Here is a 17,423-nt window from a genome sequence, read left to right as displayed (position 1 = left end):
ACAAACACACTGCCTGAGGAAGGCTATGTGTATTCTTTTTGTCATTAACCTTTTTCGGACCACTTATTTATTTATTTTGTTGACGATCCGACCTCCATGCTGCTACTCTGGTTCAAACTGCATCCACAAACAATATGATTTATCTCCACCTCCCCAAAATAACCAGAATCTGACACGGTGTGAGATGTTTTTTTGAGCTGTCGTCATTTCCTGCGATCTTCTTCATAAAGTCAGTCAAAATGAATGAATGAAAGAATGAAAGGGCGTTTCTTTTACTATTTATAGGCAAACATGGGCGTTACGTGAAGCTCGCAAAAGCTGCACCGCATTTCGAGTCGGTTGTGATTTATAAAGGGAAACCGGCGTAGGAAGTGCCATACGCACTTTCCTCGCCGGTACGCAATGTTCGGTGAATCGGAAAATGTCGGATAGTTTATGTACCTATTTTTCGGATTTCTACTACGTAAGCAACCTTCCCACGTGAATCCTACGCACGGCGTTATACACGAGGCCCCAGGAGAGGGAAGATGCTGCTTGACATGAGAGAGAATAAAGGCCAGGTATAAGAGAAAATAAATTAGGTGGAAGATTAGTTTATTCCCATCTAGAGAAATGTCCAAAATAAAGCTGAAATTATATTACTACATTTCAAAATAAAGTTATACTTTTAGTTTTGTAATTTTAGAATGAAGTCCAAATGTTGGGAACAAATCAAATCAAACATACTGAAAGTTCGGTCTTTATTCTCCACACTTAAATGTTATTTCAGCATTTCGACCACGGCTGCAAATTTAATCAACATTTTATTGAGATTATTTGGTGAAGGCAAAGAATAAAAGAAATGATAATCTGAATTGAATTCTGTGGTGCTGCAAAGAAGTCCCAGCCGACAAAGGACCAAATCAAATCTCCTCGTTAAGTTCAGACCCCTTTAACAAATGCATGTCATGTTGAAATGCATGGATGAAATGCTGATGTGTGGTTCAGTTGCCTTGCATTGAATACAAACTGATGATTATTTGAGATGCATTTATGTGAAGCAGTGTTTTATTGGTGTTGCTGGTTAAGATAAATATGATGTAATTATTCTATAAACTAATATGTAGCTTTTTCAATAATGCCGTGCCACATTTTATAAGCTATTTGTTTTGAATGTAAAGTAGTTAAACTAACAGAGATTTCTTAAGTAGAGCAACTTCCTTAGGCCCGGGCAGCCGAAATATGCTTTGTGCACACTTTTGGAGACTCCATAGAATCACTGCAGACAATTACATTTCACATTGGTTGGGTACATATATTTTTAATTATCTGAATAATTAAAAAAACGATCATTCCCTTATCTGTCAAAAATAAATCACTGCAAGTATATATTTTTTCAAAATTGTGCAGCTCTAATTCTCATCATTTCCCGGTTTTTTTATGTTTCAGCAGAGATATAATCTAAACCAGCAAAGAGAAGGCTTTCATAGGATCAGGCTGATTGGTCCGATATACGTTTGCTTCTCCCACTCTTTCCACAACGGCTCTAGAGAACCTCTTGATCTGTGACCAGACTAAGATGTGTTTTGATCCCTGAGGTTGAGTGACTCCTGTGTTAGCGTGCCATTCACTTCCATGATGTCTTCATTAACCAGTTGTGTAACACGCTGAAGTGTGAAGCAGGATGAGTCATTGTCTGTGTGGGTCAAAGGTCATGAAAACCAGGAGTCAGTCTGACCCTCCCAGTAGGAGGAGGTTCACTTTAGGTCGGAGCTGTCACAGGGCTTCAGATAAACAGGTGGTGCTCCTGGTCAAAGATTAAACTCAGTGGAAAAACACGACCCCTTCAGAAAGCAGCAGTGTGTCGTGCTCACTGATAAAACTTCCCCAAAGCGGTCAGGCTGTGACAGTGGCTCTGAAGAAGACCTGACCCTTTGGGCTTCTTTCCTCACGTCAGATTCAGTTGAGGATAAATGCCAATAAATATGGACTGAAGCGTCGAGTGCTTCAAAAGATGAGGAGGGGACATTGAAGTGATGACGTCTTTCTAAATCTAGAGACTACAGACGTGCTGTGTGTGTGTGTGTGTGTGTGTGTGTGTGTGTGTGTGTGTGTGTGTGTGTGTGTGTGTGTGTGTGTGTGTGTGTGTGTGTGTGTGTGTGTGTGTGTGTGTGTGTGTGTGTGTGTGTGTGTGTGCGTGTGTGTGTGTCTGACAGTGAGTGTCTATGCGTGTAAGTGGTTGAGTGAGTGTGTGTGAGTGTGTATGAGTGTGTCTGTGTCTGACAGTGAGTGTCTATGCGTGTGTGTGTGTGTGTGTGTGTGTGTGCGTGTGTGTGTGTGTGTGTGTGTGTGTGTGTGTGCGTCTGTCTGACAGTGAGTGTCTATGCGTGCGTGCGTGTGTGTGTGTGTGAGTGTGTCTGAGTGTGTCTGAGTGTGTCTATGCATGCAAGTGTGTGTGTGTGTGTCTATGTGTGTGTATGAGTGTGTCAGTGTCTGACACTGAGTGTCTATGCATGAGTGTGTGTGTGAGTGTGAGTGTGAGTGTGTCTGACACTGAGTGTCTGTGTGTGTGTGTGCGTGTGTGCGTGTGTGCGTGTGTGCGTGTGTGCGTGTGTGCGTGTGTGTGTGTGTGTGTGTGTGTGTGTGTGTGTGTGTGGTGTGTGTGTGTGTGTGTGTGTGTGTGTGTGTGTGTGTGTGTGTCTCACCGGTGCAGTACTCTTTTCCCCCGTGCTGATGCTGAGGAACCGTTATCTGTCTGTAAACGATGGGTTTGACCTCCAGGATGTTCTGGTCGTGGCGATACGTCTGTTTCTCTCCCTCTGAGCCGAGAGAGGAGATCTTTGAGAACACGACGGCTTTATCGAACAGAGCCAGGTTCCCCTCGAAGTCGAAGTCAGAGTCCATGTTGTCGTCCGTCCCTCCTCCGAAACACTCGTCGTCTCTCGTCGTCGGACCTCCAATCCTCACCATGTTCTTCCTCTGAGACGCCTGAGTCGCCCCTCTGACGTTTGACTGACCTGGAGAGGCACAGAGACCATGGGTGTCACTTTACATAAACGCACAATACTACAAAGCGGTAGCATCCATTGCTTCACTCTCTATTTAATTAAACGTGTCTTGGGTTTCCAGACATACAGTCCTGCAGATTGTTCATGTTCTCTTTTGCAAATAAACCTTTCACTTTTCTCAAAGTGTACAATTCTTTGTGCACGCTATGTTTGACAGATTATCCTGTTGCAAAGAGTTGGGGACAAAAAGGGTAATTTCCAAAAGTGCTGGAGACATGTCCCCAGTGTCCCGAGTATAAACGACACCTATGACAGTAGGTTGTAAGCCAAAAGAAATGAGGAAAGTCCTTCCCAGGCAATAACCATGGATGTATGTTAAGAACTGGATAGAGGGTGGGAGGCGGGGTCTCGTTCTTTCCTATGAGAGCTGCTCATTGGCGCATTAAGGGTGCATTCACACCTAACTCCTAGTTTCCACCGGGTCCGTCTGCGTCGTGTGACGGCCGCGTTACGGCCGCGTTACGGCTGCGCCGCGGCGTCCGCATAGAATCGCGGCCACTCTAGTCAATGGGTGCTATTCCACCAGCCCCGCCGCGTTACGGCTCAGAAGCGTCGCAGAAGTGTCTCGCCGCTGGGCTCCGCTCGAAATAGGATTGAAGTTTATTTTTCGACGCGACACAGCCGTAAGGTAATGTCGGGCAGGCAGGAAGTGGAACGTTCAGGGCATATATATATATATATATATATATATATATATATATATATATATATATATATATATATATATATATATATATATATAGGCCTATACATATACATACACAAACTAATTTTGCAGACCCTATCCCTCCGTAGTCTTTCAAGCAGGAGAAATGCCAGCGTTCTCCTCCGGTTTACAGTCACTGTGTAAATATATATAGAATAATTATGATGATGAATTAATTTTTGTGCCACTAAAATACAGCAACACATCTTTGATTCATGTCGTTTATAACTGGGATATTACAATTATTATTAACTTTGTCTGTACAAAGTAGTCTGTCCAGGAAATATGCCCAAATCAACTAAAACTGCGAGCCGGCAGGAAAGACGCTCCGCTTCTGAAATGCTTCTGAAACGCGTCCGGTAAGGTATGACGCCGGAGGAGGCCGGACCAAAACAGCGGCGCAGCCGTTACGCGACGCAGACAGACACGGTGGAAACTAGGGGTAATAGTCCACTCTCTGGTGCGAACCAGACCACAGTTTGTTACATTGTTTCATTTTTCAGACACATATTCAGTGTGCAGTTACTTTGGCATTAGGGCAGGGATATCTAGATACTTTCCAAGGTTTGACATAATGAATTGTGCTACTTTTAAAGCAAGCAACGATGTTTTCAAATCTGTAATCAAAAAGCTCCTCAAAAACGCTATCGAAGCAGTTCCTGCCGTTGCTACGTGGTTCAAACGGTAACAACGGACTATTTTTTTGTTAGCGGATGCATGTCAATTTAAATCAATACTTACAACTATTTTTCAAATCAATAAAATCATTTTCTAAATCCACAAAAGCATTTCAATTAATATTGGGAGTCATGTCGTTACTTTGTTGAGAATGTGGCCATGTAATAAGCGGGATAATGTGCAGCGGCGCGGTCATTATGGGGAAAAGAACACCGACAGGCTGATCAGGAGCCCAACGCGAAGCAGAGGGATCTAGATCGGTATGTTCTTGTTCATGAGAGACGTTCTGCAGTAAGAAGGGGCGTTTCACCCACGACAGGTGTTCTTACTTTTATGTAGCTGACGGAGAATTTTTACTTTACTCGACACTGTTCAACACTTCATTCTGCTTTACTCTTTAACTAAACAACCGCGGATATCTTGAAAAAGACTCTTTCGCTAAAGATTTTGAAGATATCCGCGTTCTTGTGACACGTAAATACTGCGCTTTCTATGTTTTGGTGCGGACTGCGTTCACACCAGCAATGAACCGCTCCAGAGTTCGCAAGCAAGCCCTCCGAGACCACCTATTTTAGCGGACCAGAGTCCGGTTGTTTAGTTCACTTAAGAGGTCTCGGACTGTGTTCACACCGACCCAAATGAACCGCACCAAGCGGCTAAACGCACCAGGGTTCGATTCAACCGGTCTATACAAGGCAGGTGTGAACGCACCCAACAAAATGGCCCAACTTTTGAGAGAGAGAAACGTTACATCGTCACATTACCCATCAGAGCAGAAGAACCCGTATGTGAAGTCACAGAGCATGCGCCCCTTAAGCCCCGCCCCCTCTCGGCTCACTAGAATGAATGGAGAGAGAAAACAAATCTAGATACGGCTTTTAGTGCATTTTACAACTTTAAGGACCGAATGATTCTAATAAGGGCTATGCAATAGTTCATACCGGGTAGTTTATTTAGTTAAAAAAAAAAATGATCCTCCGATTTACAGATATCTCTTTCCATGTTAGTCAATGGGAAAAAGTTGTTTTGGGCCGGGTGACGTCACGGACCGATACGGGAGTTGCAGTACCGCCGTTTGGACACAACACATTTTGGCACAGAGTCTGGCGCACTTCCTGGGGGCTTGGCACTAACCTGAACCCAAGCCCCTTCTTTAGGCTTCCTGATTTAATGTGTGTTTCTCCCTTGTGCACAAATAAATACATCTTATCTTATGAAACCCCTGTGTTTGTCTCGCACAAGTACTAACATGGAAAGGGCACTTGCAGTTCATGGGAAAGTAACAAGGTTATTCTTTTCTAAATGTAATTAGTGAGGAGATATCCCAACATCAGAATCTTAATCTAATTAACAGTTCAGACGTCAGCAGTTCATTATCCAGAGCATCAACCTCGGGAACACCATGTTATAGACTCAGAGTAGAAAGCTTTGTTTTGGGGTAGCATTTTGAATCCAAAACATCACCTCAGAAAACATTCTCACTAAATATACGTAATAAAAGTAGATCATTTGAAAGTAGTGCACTAGAACACACGATAGTAAATGTACCTGCTGTTCTTAATGTGTATCTTCTTGTAAGTCAGCTAAATCAAATGTAATATATAAAGCACCCACAGTTTGTTCCTGAGCTCTGAAATCCTGCCTCGACACTCGTCTCTTCCTCTTATGTAACTGTGCACCTTCCTTACCCTCTGTGAGTCAACCACATGAGAACCAAACGCTGCGTACACAAAACATACAATCGCCGTCTGAGCGTCCTTCAATAAAGTTTACATACATGTGTGCAAAAACAAAAAAAAGAAATGAACAGAGAACAAAAAAAACAAAACTGGAAAAACCTGGCGTTCAGCTTTAGCCTCGCTGAGCTCTCACGCTCTCTGGGACGCAGAGAGCCGTCTCACGCTACGCTCAGATCGCACGCTAACTCTGGGAGGACACAAGGAACCACGAGGAGTCACAACAGCCTCCTTCTGAGCCGACTTCAAACTGATTGCTTTATTGATTCCGAATGGAGAAAGTGGGAAGTAGATTTCAATGTCAACTTTATTGTCAGTCTTCCAGTTTGTGTGTAGAGACAGAGAGATCCAAATAACATTTCCCACCATCCCGAATACAAATATATATACAAATATATATATCCTATATACACACAATCAACAGACACATTTATACATATGCACACATTAAGAAAACAAACTTAAAATGTACTCAAGAACTGTACTTAAATAAATGTTTGAGGTACTTGTACTTGACTTTCCTTTGTTAGGCTACATGTGTTTAATCCCTTTAGTTCACAGACCTGAGTCCTCATGGACAAAGGGCTTTGTTGCAGCAGCACGTTTAGAGACATGAAGCTAAAGACTCTGAAATGATCAGAGGTGGGAAGTACAAATACTTAAGTACAGTTTTGAGGTACTTGTACTTAACGTGAGTATTTCCATTTTATGCTCCTCTACAGTTCAGAGGTACATGGTGTACTTTTCCTCCACTACATGTATTTAATACCTTTAGTTACTTCACAGATGTGGATGAATGATGTGAAATATAATCAAGTGTTGAATCAGACTTTAGTTCCACCTGGAGTAAATCCACCAGCTACCCTGCAGTATACAAAGTCATTCAAACTAGCTGCACCTTTACCAGCTTTGAGAACACTTTCATGATCAATCATTATAAAACATATCATATCTATTATTCTGAAATGGACCAATCTGCACAATGACTACTTTTACTGTCTTTCACTATATTTTGATGAGAATACTTTTCTACTTTCACTTGAGGAACATTTTGAATGCAGGACTTTTACTGAAACAGAGTATTCCTACACTCTGGTACTTCTACTTTTACTCAAGTACAAGATCTGAGTACTTCTACTTTTACTCAAGTACAAGATCTGATTACTTCTACTTTTACTCAAGTACAAGATCTGAGTACTTCTACTTTTACTCAAGTACAAGATCTGAGTACTTCTACTTTCACTAAGTACAAGATCGGAGTACTTCTACTTTTACTCAAGTACAAGATCTGAGTACTTCTACTTTTACTCAAGTACAAGATCTGAGTACTTCTACTTTCACTAAGTACAAGATCGGAGTACTTCTACTTTTACTCAAGTACAAGATCTGAGTACTTCTACTGTTACTCAAGAACCAGATCAGAGTACTTCTACTTTTACTCGAATACAAGATCTGAGTACTTCTACTTTTACTCAAGTACAAGATCTGAGTACTTCTACTTTCACTAAGTACAAGATCGGAGTACTTCTACTTTTACTCAAGTACAAGATCTGAGTACTTCTACTTTTACTCAAGTATAAGATCTGAGTACTTCTACTTTTACTCAAGAACCAGATCAGAGTACTTCTACTTTTACTCGAATACAAGATCTGAGTATTTCTACTTTTACTCAAGTACAAGATCTGAGTACTTCTACTTTTACTCAAGTACAAGATCTGAGTACTTCTACTTTTACTCAAGAACCAGATCTGAGTACTTCTACTTGAGTAACATTTTGAATGCAGGACTTTTAATTGTAACAGAGTACACTATATACTATATGGAAGTATTTCCATTAAACTGCTACTTTATACTTTTATTCCATAACATTAAAGAGGCATAAATTGCACTTTTTACTGCATTTAATTGATTTAACACTCGAAAGTTAACTAAAATGGATCCACACTGACAAACATTGCAATGCTCTTCTATGTATTTATACGTGATACAAATATAATGTGTTATAAAAATATAACACTGCGAAACATCCACAACGAGTACTTTTACTTCTTATACATTTATCTTGTAATACTTCTGTACTTTTACTCACGTAGGATTTGGAAATCAGGACGTTTACATTCTTAGACTGTAGTATTTTAACTTTTAAAATAGGTACTAGTACTTCTTCCACCAGTGCTTTCTACTGTAGATATGTGTATACATTTCCATGTGCCGTTAACCTGACTGACTGATATCCAACTTGGGATCAATCAATTCAATACTTGTTCTCATCGAAAAACAGCCTCAAAACCAGCACTAAAAAAGACACACTGGAGGGTTCTCTTCAGATATGAAGTCATAATAAACATTTTATGGAATTGTAATTGTTGTATTATAAGTGTATTTGTGTCATTTATCTTGTCATTGTACTATATTCTCAGATATATCTTTTGTTATTATCATGCATGTTTGTTAATTTGTGCAGCCCTCTGAGACAATATGTTTGTGATATCTAAATACATTTGAATTGAATATAACTTTATTAATAATGAGTTTAATCCCCTCCAAACTCAGATGAGTGTACTGCTAAGTCTTCATAAGTGATTTACTAATTGTTAATCCTTCTAAGCAGCAGAAACAGACCGGTCGGACCGGTTGGGGGGTGGGGGGGGTTAGTGTGTGAACAGAGGTAAAAGCTACCGTCTTTATGAACACGAGCCAACAATGTCTTTATTTACAAGGAAGTGTTTTGTCAAGCTACGAATCAAAACTTCTGAATGCAGCGGGCAGCGCTCCAAGTCAAACAGATTATTGAAGAGCAAGCAGGGAGTTGACTGATTCACTTCTTCGACTAATTTACAGACATAAATCAATCCGGGGCAGCAGCCAGCAATATCTCCAACGCAAGTGAGCGCTATAGGGTCATTATACTGTTAAATATACACATTTTAAACCCAATTAGGGAAGATTTATCACTGCTTTTAAGGGATGTCATGACTTTTAGGTAAAATCCCATAGCGGTTATTATGTACCGTAATTTCCGGACTATAAGGCGCACCTGAATATAAGCCGCAGCAGCTCAATTGAATGATGTGTACATATATAAGCCGCACTGGACTATAAGCCGCAGGTGTTTTAATGTTTAATCACCATATGTAAGGGTTCGTGCACAGAGGGGATTGTCGGGAAAGAGATGGCTGTTTGAGGAAGCTCCCATTTATTAACATTTCAACAAACAAGTTGCATATTTGCATAACGTATTCAAGTGTTAGCATTTAGTGCAATAGTAGCTACAGAACATGTGCTGTGTAAACTGTACTGGATCACATAGCGTTTCAGACACACACACTTTTCAACTTTCAAACTTAAACGGTGCGCTCCCAGCGCACGTACCGGCAGTGATCTACAGCAGTGGTTTTCAACCAGTGGTACGGGGACAAACTGTCTCGCTCTCGTAATGTCTGTCTGTCTTGCTCTCGTTCTGTCTCTCGTACCACTCTCGGTTCCACTTTTACTTTTGTGCGCTACCTGTCTCACTCTTTTCCGGCCTCCAGCTTTTCCTGCTGGAGCCCGCCGCTTAAAGGTGGGGGGCGCGGACCGGCCATAGAGCCCATAGAGTTAAAGGTGGTGGACTGTAACCTGTAAAACCCATAGATTTAGGAGGTCCCCTAGTGGCCGTTAGCTGTAAAAATCCATAGATTAGCCGCACCGTTATATAAGCCGCAGCGTCGAAAAATTGGGAAAAAGGCGCGGCTTATAGTCCGAGAATTACGGTAATTATTGAGTGTTCTTGTATTTTAATGTGTTTTTTGTACCTCGGGACTCTGGGAAACAGTACATTACATATTTCTGTGTATACAAACATATTTTGAGATTGACAATAAATTGGACTTTGACTGATTTAAAAAGTAGATTATATCAACAATCTAAGTTAAGAAATTAAAAAAAATTATGGAAAAAGTCTTATTTCAATGAAATGCCAAACCTATTGTAGCTTTTACAAACATGTGGTCCCAATAATCCAACTAAAGCGACCCCATCACGCTTTCTTCCACACAACAGGAGGTATGGTATTCAATGAGGAAAAAGCCCATTATATGAACGCTAAGAACGAAATGAACTGAAGAATGATGGTCACATTTAAATCATCATAAAAAGGCCTAGGAAGTACAGATAAAACCAGCCAAGTTACGATGAAAACTCGTGATATCTATCAAACTATAGATCCTACAAAGTAAAATATAAACGTACTATACACCTAACTTATCCAACGCATTATTGATACACAATAATAGTGTTGTAGTCCTTGAGACCGCTTTTAAAGTTCTTGGTCTCGAGAACTTTTTATCGGACGTATAGGACTCGAGATTTTATGCCAAAACCATAATTATAAACAGGGGTGCACATAAGTGGTACGCAGGTACGCATGCGCGGCAACAATCTGAAATGCGTACCGTCACTTGTGTCACAAAGCGCATTTGCGTACCGATGTATATGTGAAGCTTTTCCAGAAGGCGGTTAGATCATCGGACGACGGAGTTGGTCTCCGTGTGCACAGACAGGGCTGCTGTTAACGTCGGCCTGTACAGCAGCACTGCGCTAAAACAGCTGATCACAACGTTCAAACGCTCTGTGGTCACGAAGCTCTGCACTCTACTACTACCCCCCCCGCTGACATTCGCGATACAGAGGGCTTCATGGGAACTTTGAGGGGAGCCGGAAGTTGGAGTACCAAACACTGACTCCAGGTACTCATCTGAGTACCTCACTGAGAAAGTTGTGTGCACCCCTGATTATAAACAAAGACCAACATATTTGAACACCGAGTTCTTTATGGGAAAATCTATGGTCCTGCATTTGCATTATCCCCCTTGTAGTGCACCGACCCCCCCCACCTTCAAAACACTGACCAAAACACACCTCTTCAGACTGGCTTTTAATTTGTGAATTATATTGCTGTTTCAATATGTTTTTATTGTATTATATCTCGTCTTATCACCACTGTAAAGAGCCTTTGAGCGCCGGGGAAAACGCTTGGAAATTAAATGCATCATCAATAATTTCAGAATTGTACTTTTAATCTAAATGTATTTTATATATTACTACTATGCTATTTTTTGTTTGTTTCTAACTGGTAACTGTATTCTGTGTGATATACATTGTCTGTGAAATGTCTATGTGAAGTACCTTGAACTGCACTTATTGTATACATGAGTAACACATGCGTCACTTCCAGCCCCACCCACTTTTGGGGGAAAACAAAGCTGTCATTTAAATGGTGGTCAATACAAATTCTGAAGTTTTAGCCAATCCCATCAGAAATTTAAGAAAACCGTGGATTTATGGATCTTCAAAGAGCCCGGTTACCATGGCCTGTCAGGCAAACATTACATTAAATCGTTGGAAATCGACGATCGGGCTCGATATGTGGTTAAATATAGCAGGAGGCGATCAATGTCCATAGATGAGACTGAGAGTAACATCTACGTCACTTTAAGGCCCCGCCCACTTTAGGGGGAAACCAACATTGTCATTTGAATGGCGATCGAGCCTGAAGCCACAGAGCTCTTCTTTGACTGTCCTTTCTTCTTAGAGCAGGGGTGTCAAACTCAATCTCATCACGGGCCACATTAGCATTATGGTTGCACTCTAAGGGCCGGTTGTAACTTTTAGACTATATAAATATACATATAAATATACCTATACATATATATTAAATACTTTTTATATTATATTATTGACTCTGCATTGGATTTCTATCAGTTCTGGTAATAACTTCATAAATAACTACGTCTGAAAGCAGTCTAGGGCAAATAATTGAAAGAAAATATTCAACAATTACACCAATTGTATTGTATATTATATTCTTTGCAAGCTCTCGCGGGCCACATAAAATGAGGTTGCGGGCCGGTTTTGGCCCACGGGCCTTGAGTTTGACACCCCTGTCTTAGAGGAAGTTCAGAAACACTGAACTCTGGATTTGTTTTAATGTTTGAGGTGCAATAAACGACACAGCAGCTTTTTGGCGTGATAAAACTATTATTTTCTGCCTCGCTCATGAGAGTAACAGCTGGAGAAATTACAGCCTCGCCTACTGATTGTAATTTAACCATATATCGAGCCCGATCGCCAATTTCAAAATTTGTATTTAATGTAATGTTCGCCTGACAGGCCATCGTAACCGGGCTCTTTGAAGATCAGAAAATCCACGGTTTTCTGAAATTTCTGACCGGATTGGCAAAAACTTCAGAATTGATATCGACCGCCATTCAAATGACAGCGTTGTTTTTCCCCAAAAGTGGGCGGGGCCGTAATTTTCACCCAGAAGTGGCGTAGGTGTTACTCTCATGTATGAACGGTCCTATACAAATAAAGATTATTATTATTCTCTCATCTTATCGAAGTGCAAGATAACACTTATTCCAGCACACTAGTTATGGTCCTAATAGCAGAATAAGTACACTTACTCCAGTGCAATGATTGACTCTTTCTGTATTGCAATAGTACATTGTATTGTATTTAAAACTGTGTCTGTTCGTTTGCAGAAGCTGTTTTTGTGTCTTTTCTTGTTTTTATTATGCTTCACTCATCAGGAGCATTCTGTGCAATGCCAGTTAATGATTTCTGACCGTTGATTAGCTATTTGAGGAATGTTGAATCCGTGGATACGGGTCTGGTTGTAAAGATAAACAGTGTGTAACATCTACAGTCCACAGGGGGGTAAATGCGGTCAGAAGCCAGACTAAACGGACATGAAGCCATAACAGCTGTGCGTGTGAGTAACACTCAGCAGAGAAAAGGGAAAAGGGCCGGAGGGAGAATCAGCAACGTTATGCAACAAGAACAGATTAGAGCTACTATATATATATATTTGAGAAACATGCATTTTGATGCTTTTAAAAGTCTGAAAAACCCACAACCTTCTACAGCTTTTAACAAACAGTAAGGCTGCACAATAAATCAAAAATGTATTGATATCGGAACAGTGCAATATCCAATTAATAACAATACAGCAATATCTGTAACAAATAAGGTTAAAATAATGTACTGAGTATTTCATGAAACACCTCCATTTAAAGTAGAGACACTTCATACTGATATACACCTGAACATCAGCAGGAGAGGACTCTTTAAAGTAGAGACACTACATACTGATATACACGTGAACATCAGCAGGAGAGGACTCTTTAAAGTAGAGACACTACATGCTGATATACACCTGAACATCAGCAGGAGAGAACTCTTTAAAGTAGAGACACTACATACTGATATACACCTGAACATCAGCAGGAGAGGACTCTTTAAAGTAGAGACACTACATACTGATATACACCTGAACATCAGCAGGAGAGGACTCTTTAAAGTAGAGACACTACATACTCATATACACCTGAACATCAGCAGGAGAGAACTCTTTAAAGTAGAGACACTACATGCTGATATACACCTGAACATCAGCAGGAGAGGACTCTTTAAAGTAGAGACACTACATACTCATATACACCTGAACATCAGCAGGAGAGGACTCTTTAAAGTAGAGACACAACATACTGATATACACCTGAACATCAGCAGGAGAGGACTCTTTAAAGTAGAGACACTACATACTCATATACACCTGAACATCAGCAGGAGAGAACTCTTTAAAGTAGAGACACTACATACTGATATACACCTGAACATCAGCAGGAGAGGACTTTTTAAAGTAGAGACACTGCATACTGATGTACACCTGAACATCAGCAGGAGAGGACTCTTTAAAGTAGAGACACTACATACTGATATACACCTGAACATCAGCAGGAGAGGACTCTTTAAAGTAGAGCCACTGCATACTGATGTACACCTGAACATCAGCAGGAGAGGACTCTTTAAAGTAGAGACACTACATACTCATATACACCTGAACATCAGCAGGAGAGAACTCTTTAAAGTAGAGACACTACATGCTGATATACACCTGAACATCAGCAGGAGAGGACTCTTTAAAGTAGAGACACTACATACTCATATACACCTGAACATCAGCAGGAGAGGACTCTTTAAAGTAGAGACACAACATACTGATATACACCTGAACATCAGCAGGAGAGGACTCTTTAAAGTAGAGACACTACATACTCACATACACCTGAACATCAGCAGGAGAGAACTCTTTAAAGTAGAGACACTACATACTGATATACACCTGAACATCAGCAGGAGAGGACTTTTTAAAGTAGAGACACTGCATACTGATGTACACCTGAACATCAGCAGGAGAGGACTCTTTAAAGTAGAGACACTACATACTGATATACACCTGAACATCAGCAGGAGAGGACTCTTTAAAGTAGAGCCACTGCATACTGATGTACACCTGAACATCAGCAGGAGAGGACTCTTTAAAGTAGAGACACTACATACTGATATACACCTGAACATCAGCAGGAGAGGACTCTTTAAAGTAGAGACACTACATACTGATATACACCTGAACATCAGCAGGAGAGAACTCTTTAAAGCAGAGACACTACATACTGGTATACACCTGAACATCAGCAGGAGAGGAATCTTTAAAGTAGAGACACTACATACTGATATACACCTGAACATCAGCAGGAGAGGACTCTTTAAAGTAGAGACACTACATACTGATATACACCTGAACATCAGCAGGAGAGGACTCTTTAAAGTAGAGACACTACATACTGATATACACCTGAACATCAGCAGGAGAGGACTCTTTAAAGTAGAGACACTACATACTGATATACACCTGAACATCAGCAGGAGAGGACTCTTTAAAGTAGAGACACTACATACTGATATACACGTGAACATCAGCAGGAGAGGACTCTTTAAAGTAGAGACACTACATGCTGATATACACCTGAACATCAGCAGGAGAGAACTCTTTAAAGTAGAGACACTACATACTGATATACACCTGAACATCAGCAGGAGAGGACTCTTTAAAGTAGAGACACTACATACTGATATACACCTGAACATCAGCAGGAGAGGACTCTTTAAAGTAGAGACACTACATACTGATATACACGTGAACATCAGCAGGAGAGGACTCTTTAAAGTAGAGACACTACATGCTGATATACACCTGAACATCAGCAGGAGAGAACTCTTTAAAGTAGAGACACTACATACTGATATACACCTGAACATCAGCAGGAGAGGACTCTTTAAAGTAGAGACACTACATACTGATATACACCTGAACATCAGCAGGAGAGGACTCTTTAAAGTAGAGACACTACATACTCATATACACCTGAACATCAGCAGGAGAGAACTCTTTAAAGTAGAGACACTACATGCTGATATACACCTGAACATCAGCAGGAGAGGACTCTTTAAAGTAGAGACACTACATACTCATATACACCTGAACATCAGCAGGAGAGGACTCTTTAAAGTAGAGACACAACATACTGATATACACCTGAACATCAGCAGGAGAGGACTCTTTAAAGTAGAGACACTACATACTCATATACACCTGAACATCAGCAGGAGAGAACTCTTTAAAGTAGAGACACTACATACTGATATACACCTGAACATCAGCAGGAGAGGACTTTTTAAAGTAGAGACACTGCATACTGATGTACACCTGAACATCAGCAGGAGAGGACTCTTTAAAGTAGAGACACTACATACTGATATACACCTGAACATCAGCAGGAGAGGACTCTTTAAAGTAGAGCCACTGCATACTGATGTACACCTGAACATCAGCAGGAGAGGACTCTTTAAAGTAGAGACACTACATACTCATATACACCTGAACATCAGCAGGAGAGAACTCTTTAAAGTAGAGACACTACATGCTGATATACACCTGAACATCAGCAGGAGAGGACTCTTTAAAGTAGAGACACTACATACTCATATACACCTGAACATCAGCAGGAGAGGACTCTTTAAAGTAGAGACACAACATACTGATATACACCTGAACATCAGCAGGAGAGGACTCTTTAAAGTAGAGACACTACAACCTCACATACACCTGAACATCAGCAGGAGAGAACTCTTTAAAGTAGAGACACTACATACTGATATACACCTGAACATCAGCAGGAGAGGACTTTTTAAAGTAGAGACACTGCATACTGATGTACACCTGAACATCAGCAGGAGAGGACTCTTTAAAGTAGAGACACTACATACTGATATACACCTGAACATCAGCAGGAGAGGACTCTTTAAAGTAGAGCCACTGCATACTGATGTACACCTGAACATCAGCAGGAGAGGACTCTTTAAAGTAGAGACACTACATACTGATATACACCTGAACATCAGCAGGAGAGGACTCTTTAAAGTAGAGACACTACATACTGATATACACCTGAACATCAGCAGGAGAGAACTCTTTAAAGCAGAGACACTACATACTGGTATACACCTGAACATCAGCAGGAGAGGACTCTTTAAAGTAGAGACACTACATACTGATATACACCTGAACATCAGCAGGAGAGGACTCTTTAAAGTAGAGACACTACATACTGATATACACCTGAACATCAGCAGGGGAGGACTCTTTAAAGTAGAGACACTACATACTGATATACACCTGAACATCAGCAGGAGAGGACTCTTTAAAGTAGAGGCACTGCAGTCGACGATCTCTATTACTTATTGTTTCTAAATTGTGAAGCCCTAACACAGTTTTACTCTGTGGTTTATAGTGGAAGTGAGTAATAACACAATAAAAGTGTGAATATGTGGCATTAAAACCTGAATACACCCCAAGCCCTTTTCCCAGATGTATAGAGGATTCAAAAGAAACGTGAAGCAGGGGTTTATGGGAAAAAGCTGCACACAATTTCCCCTTCATATACAGATGCTGTTTATGGGAACAGTTTTCATAAGGGCAGAGTCCTCTTCCAAAAAAAGCTCTTTTAATGAGACGCGTTTGGGTCTGATGGTTTTCTGAATCATTCACCAAAAAAACACTTTCTAAAATTCCCATCCTACTCTCCCAGAAAGATAAATGGCAGATATTCAGAGAAGCATTTCTGGAATCTTGAATAAGTGTCGGTCAAAACTGACTTCATCTCTCTTTTGCCAAAAGTGGAGTACAAATACTTTGTTACTGTACTTAAGTACATGTTTCTGGTATCAGTACTTTACTCCACTACTTATTTTTCTGACCACTTTTTACTTTGACTTCTTACATTTTGAACTCAAATACCTGAACTTTCTACTTCTTACATGTTGAACCCAAATACCTGTACTTTCTACTTCTTACATGTTGAACACAAATAC

The 17,423-nt window shown here is 40.6% G+C and overlaps 1 protein-coding gene across 2 annotated transcripts in view; it reads right to left on the bottom strand.

Moving 5' to 3' along the window:
- The window catches only part of LOC307028613 (enhancer of mRNA-decapping protein 3-like), a 49,326-nt gene that overhangs the window by 24,299 nt on the left and 7,604 nt on the right, over nt 1-17,423 (bottom strand). For both annotated transcript variants that reach the window (XM_079663783.1, XM_079663784.1), the window contains exon 4: nt 2,685-2,996. In XM_079663783.1, coding sequence (XP_079519909.1) covers nt 2,685-2,996 — 312 coding nt within the window. The remainder of the gene's footprint in view (nt 1-2,684; nt 2,997-17,423) is intronic.

This window comes from Notothenia rossii, assembly GCF_949606895.1.
Source record: "Notothenia rossii genome assembly, chromosome: 2".
In the NCBI taxonomy this organism is placed as follows: Eukaryota; Metazoa; Chordata; class Actinopteri; order Perciformes; family Nototheniidae; genus Notothenia; species Notothenia rossii.
The sequence above is the reverse complement of the archived record's forward strand: the minus strand, read 5'-3'. Positions and strand labels throughout refer to the sequence as shown.